Raw genomic sequence first — 6,000 nt, 5'->3', positions numbered from 1 at the left:
ATCAGCCATGATTGGGGAGACTGAGTGTTACCTCATGTAAGTAATCAGGTATTGTCTGTATCGAGTTTTCTGCCTAGAAATGATTCCACCATGTTCCACTGTGCTGGCAGGGAGAATAAGTACAGTTGGCCCACAATAACCAGGACGTGTTGGACTGCTGACAAATATCACAATAACATACAAATGTGAACTGAAAGATTAACACTTGTATAAGCGTATGTTGCTCAAGCTCATTTTGTTTATGAAAGAAATACTGAAAAAGACCCATATACTGCCTGCACAAGGCTTCAGAATACTGAAATAATGTCTTCCTGCCGTGACATTTAGACAAACACCAGGAGCATCTTAACAGCCACCGCAATTTACACTTGGGTTTGTTATTTACCAAGGACGCCAAAAGGTGAGGTGTGGTAAAGGTGTGGTAAAGGTGAGGTGTGGTAAAGGTGAGGTGTGGTAAAGGTGTGGTAAAGGTGAGGGGTGGTAGATGTGGTGTGGTAGAGGTGAGGTGTGGTAAAGGTGAGGTGTGGTAGAGGTGAGGTGTGGTAGATGTGTGGTAAAGGTGAGGTGTGGTAGAGGTGAGGTGTGGTAGAAGTGTGGTAGAGGTGAGGTGTGGTAGAAGTGTGGTAGAGGTGAGGTGTGGTAAAGGTGAGGTGTGGTAGATGTGAGGTAGATGTGTGGTAGATGTGATGTGTGGTAGATGTGTGGTAAAGGTGAGGTGTAGTAAAGGTGAGGTAGATGTGAGGTGTGGTAGAGGTGAGGTAGATGTGAGGTGTCGTAAAGGTGAGGTGTGGTAGAGGTGAGGTAGATGTGAGGTGTGGTGTGGTAGAGGTGAGGTAGATGTGTGGTAGAGGTGAGGTGTGGTAGAGGTGAGGTGTGGTAGAGGTGAGGTAGATGTGAGGTGTGGTAGAGGTGAGGTAGATGTGAGGTGTGGTAGAAGTGTGGTAAAGGTGAGGAGTGGTAGAGGTGAGGTGTGGTAGAGGTGAGGTAGATGTGAGGTGTGGTAGAGGTGAGGTAGATGTGAGGTGTGGTAGAGGTGAGGTAGATGTGAGGTGTGGTAGAGGTGAGGTGTGGTAAGGTGAGGTGTGGTAGAGGTGAGGTAGATGTGAGGTGTGGTAGAGGTGAGGTAGATGTGAGGTGTGGTAGAAGTGTGGTAAAGGTGAGGAGTGGTAGATGTGAGGTGTGGTAGATGTGTGGTAGAGGTGAGGTGTGGTAGAGGTGAGGTAGATGTGAGGTGTGGTAGAGGTGAGGTAGATGTGAGGTGTGGTAGAAGTGTGGTAGAGGTGAGGTGTGGTAGATGTGAGGTAGATGTGAGGTGTGGTAGAGGTGAGGTAGATGTGAGGTGTGGTAGAAGTGTGGTAAAGGTGAGGAGTGGTAGAGGTGAGGTGTGGTAGAGGTGAGGTAGATGCGAGGTGTGGTAGAGGTGAGGTAGATGTGAGGTGTGGTAGATGTGTGGTAGAGGCGAGGTGTGGCAATGTGGATGTGAGGTGTGGTAGATGTGTGGTAAAGGTGAGGTAGATGTGAGGTGTCGTAAAGGTGAGGTGTGGTAGAGGTGAGGTGTGGTAGAAGTGTGGTAAAGGTGAGGAGTGGTAGAGGTGAGGTAGAAGTGTGGTAAAGGCGAGGTGTGGTAGACGCGAGGTGTGGTAAAGGTGAGGTGTGGTAAAGGTGAGGTGTGGTAAAGGTGAGGTGTCGTAAAGGTGAGGTGTGGTAGAGGTGAGGTGTGGTAGAAGTGTGGTAAAGGTGAGGTGTGGTAGAGGTGAGGTAGAAGTGTGGTAAAGGCGAGGTGTGGTAGAGGCGAGGTGTGGTAAAGGTGAGGAGTGGTAGAGGTGAGGTGTGGTAGAGGTGTGGTAGAAGTGTGGTAAAGGCGAGGTGTGTAGAGGCGAGGTGTGGTAAAGGTGAGGTGTGGTAAAGGTGAGGTGTGGTAGAAGTGTGGTAACGGCACCTTGTGGTGTGCGAGCAGCAGGCAGTTGGAGTGCTCGTGCTCACAGGCGATGTCGTAGTCTGGCAGCAGGTCGGCCAACTGCTTCACGAAGTGCACGACCTCCAGGTGCCATGGCACGTTGGCCATCGTCAGAGTGCTGGCAGAACTCTCCCCGCAGTAGGTCACGCCCTAAAGACAGGCACAACAGAATCAGACACGCACAACAGCATCAGACACGCAGTATCAGACCACGCACAACAGCATCAGACACGCAGTATCAGACACGCAGTATCAGACACGCAGTATCAGACACGCACAACAGCATCAGACACGCACAACAGCATCAGACATGGAGAGCAGCATACATTCAAATGGCAAATTAGCAATTTGAAAAAACAGCCTTGGAAAAAAGGTCGTGGAAATCAACAGAAATTTCATACAACTCTATTTTTTACTGAATTTAAGTTAACTGAATAAAGTGTTGCTAAAAGATTAGAGGAGTGTGTATCATTCACAAAGACACAAGTGCACCCCTGTATCACTGGGTCGCGAAGACGGCATATGACTTGACCAATCAACTTCATGCTAGAACAAGGCTCGGCCAATCATCACTGGAGATGAAGTGGTGAGTGTGGCGTAATTAACGCTTCTGAAAGTTCAGGGCCAGTCCTTGCTGCATGTGCCACAGTGGCTCCATGTCTGAGTGTGTGTGTGTGTGTGTGTGTGTGTGTGTGTGTGTGTGTGTGTGTGTGTGTGTGTGTGTGGGGCCAGTGGGGGATGGCGGTCTGTCCATTGTGCTCTGCACCTGATTCACTGCCTCAGGAGTGTGAGGGTCGGGGGGAGAGGTCGCTGGGCTCTACACACACTTCACGCTGGTGTGTGATTGGTGGTGAAAGGCTGTAACTGTGTTCTATGTAAAGGGACCTTCAGTAAGTTTAAAGGTGCTATACAAGTGTAAGATTAATTTGTTCATTCAAACAGACCAGAACAGAAGGACAGCCAGGGGGCCAGCCTGCCCAGACAGGATTACACATTACAAAGTTTATTATATAAGTAAACATATGTGTATATGGCCACATCACAGAGCACGAGAGAAACAAACGAGACTACATCGAGACTACATCAGGCTTCGTCTGTCCGGCTCTCTGCCACCCACACCTCATTTACATGTTAATGACTACATGAAAGAGGCACTACATGGGTGAAACGTTCCTGAACCGTCAACATGACATTTCAGAACGTCACATTGTTAGAAAATGCTGTGCTGCTTCTGAGATGAACTGCGAATGCGACTCAAAGAGCCATCAGAGGAAGGACAAGTCGGAGGGGCAGAGAGACGCTTTATTACTGCTGAGTTCTGCCTACAGTCCCTCAGGATCCAACCTGCTCCTGCTGCAGGACAGAGAAGCCCGTTAAAACCCAACAGTTCAGCACTGGGTAACTGAGTCACGTCCACACAGTTGGCCATCAATAGAAGTGGATGTTTGCAGTTTTGCTAGTCACCAAATGTGCATTTCCTGAAACATGTTCCATTCACATTACACAAGCAGTGGACGATTTCCATACTAGACAAAACATACGAACGAACAGAGAACATGATGGAACATTTCTGCAGTGCTGAGATCTGGAGTGACTTGGACCACGTGTTAATAAGCCGAGCTAATGTTCTGTTCTGGTAACGATCTCCCTCATACTCTCCTCAACAATCTCACATTCACAGGAGGTAACAGACACTCCAGTGTACTGACTACGCTCACTGTTTTGTAATGATTACACCAAAACGTTCCCTCGGTGAGGAAGCTACTGCCATCTCTCCTCATACTGCAACATTCTCTTTCTAACAAATAAACATTATGATACAACATCTTCACCTTCTGGTCACCAGTGTTCACTCAAGCAGGTGTATGATGAGTCTGATTTGTTCTGGTGTTTTTGGTCCATCACTACTTTAGAGAAACCCAGGGACGAGACCCAAAGCCTGTCCAACCACCTTCTCCTGATGCTGGGCCTTATGGACAGACCTTCTCCTGATGGACAGACCCTCTCCAGATCCTCCTCATGCCTGAACATATCAGTTTGTGCCGAAGCCGGACAGAATAAGAACTGCCTACAAAACAGCTGGGGGTGTGTGGGTGGAGGTGTGTGAGTGTGGGTGGAGGTGTGTGAGTGGAGGTGTGTGAGTGTGGGTGGAGGTGTGTGAGTGGAGGTGTGTGAGTGTGGGTGGAGGTGTGTGAGTGGAGGGTGTGTGTGTGTGTGGGTGGAGGTGTGTGGGTGGAGGTGTGTGAGTGGAGGTGTGTGGGTGTGTGAGTGGAGGTGTGTGGGTGGAGGTGTGGGTGTGTGGGTGTGTGAGTGGAGGTGTGTGGGTGGAGGTGTGTGGGTGGAGGTGTGTGGGTGGAGGTGTGTGGGTGGAGGTGTGTGGGTGGAGGTGTGTGGGTGGAACTCTGCTCCAAACGCCACCCCTCCCCTGGCCCGACACAGAGCTGATCACCTCCACTCTGAAGCCCAGCTCAGACACCTGCTATTCATCTTCACCAACTAAATCGCCTGCTCACCTCTTAATTAAAACTCACAATCTCACACACCAACCTGAGGCACATGATGAAAACGAGGCCATTATAACAGACAGGCACGTCCATGCACAGAAGAAACGTGGTTCACACATCTGACATCTTTATATCCCTATTGACCAAAATCCTCTAACCAAACAGGAATGGCCATGAATGAGGTCATCAAGCAGCCTGAAGCTTTAACGGCTGTGGCATGAGTTAGACAGTCATCCTGTGAGCTCCGACTTCAAAGCACCTACACACTACATGACATTTCACTTGTAATACATCACAGGCCCAACAAACACTCAATCCCTATGAAACTCATTCTTTGTGGAAACGAACCCATGGAAGGCTCTCAATGTGCCAGGACTCTACGTGACATTTAACTCCCGCAGCAGGACCCCGCACCTATAAACAGGAAGTGAAAGACTAAAATAGCAGAGTGCAGCGCACTGCAGAGCCAGATCCCATGTGAAGGACAGACAGCAGGGGGCAGCACTGAGGCCATCACTCACACCCAATTATAGCTGGACAGCCATCATCATCTCACAAAGCAATCAGCACAACACACAACCTGCCAGCATGCACAACTAAACACATGTGCACATACACATACACACACACACACACACACACACACACACACACACACACACACACACACACACACACATGCACGCTCACACGCTGATGTGAGGGCAGCAGACACTAGTCAGGACAGACGGGCATTTGTGATCAATGAGGATGATTGGTATTTGAATCACGATCAATAAGGCTGATTGGTATCTCAATCAAGCATTAACTGGAAAACTCAGAAACTCAAAAAAGCCTAAAGCTTAACAACGCACTTTAAAAATAACAAAAATCAAAGAGCATCACACAAGGACTTCTTTTTAAATCTCGGTAGTGCGCGCGCGTGCACACACACACACAAACACACACACACACACACACACACACACACACACACACACACACACACACACACACACAGCTCATGAAGGAGTTATCTTATGTAATATCACACTGTGGGATTCCTTCACCAGTGCTCCGTTATTAAACCCAAGTGGCATGTTCTGCACTAAATAGGTTAATAGGCCATTTGTCTAATGAGAGTGTAAAGCGTGAGTGTAAAGCGTGCGAGTGTAGAGCGAGTGCATGTAAAACGTGTCAGTGTAAAGCGTGTGAGTGTAGAGCGTGTGAGTGTAAAACACGTGAGTGTGAGTGTAATGTGTGTGAGTGTAAAATGCCTGAATGTGAGTGTAAAGCGTGTGAGTATAAGGGCGTACTCACACTAGGCTCTGTGAACCGTGCCCGGGCCCGGATCAGTTAACCGTGCTCGGGCCCGCTTGAAGAGGTGGGCCAGGGCACGATTCATGTGGTTCGCTTCTAGCGTGAGCGCTATCCGTGCCCGGGCCCGCTTGGTGTCTCGTCTGATTGGTTCATTTCGCTGGAACTCAAACATGACGTCAGTGATGCGACGCTCACGTTAAACAGTCATAGCGGCAAAGCGATTAGCAGACAATCGTTGTG

At 49.0% G+C, this 6,000-nt stretch overlaps 1 protein-coding gene across 2 annotated transcripts in view; it reads right to left on the bottom strand.

Moving 5' to 3' along the window:
* The window catches only part of tyw1 (tRNA-yW synthesizing protein 1 homolog (S. cerevisiae)), a 51,285-nt gene that overhangs the window by 7,854 nt on the left and 37,431 nt on the right, over positions 1-6,000 (bottom strand). For both annotated transcript variants that reach the window (XM_076976414.1, XM_076976415.1), the window contains one exon: positions 1,940-2,107. In XM_076976414.1, the coding sequence (XP_076832529.1) occupies positions 1,940-2,107 (168 nt within the window). The remainder of the gene's footprint in view (positions 1-1,939; positions 2,108-6,000) is intronic.

This window comes from Brachyhypopomus gauderio, chromosome 16 (genome assembly GCF_052324685.1).
Source record: "Brachyhypopomus gauderio isolate BG-103 chromosome 16, BGAUD_0.2, whole genome shotgun sequence".
Lineage (NCBI taxonomy): Eukaryota > Metazoa > Chordata > Actinopteri > Gymnotiformes > Hypopomidae > Brachyhypopomus > Brachyhypopomus gauderio.
This window is presented reverse-complemented; position numbering and strand designations above follow the sequence as displayed.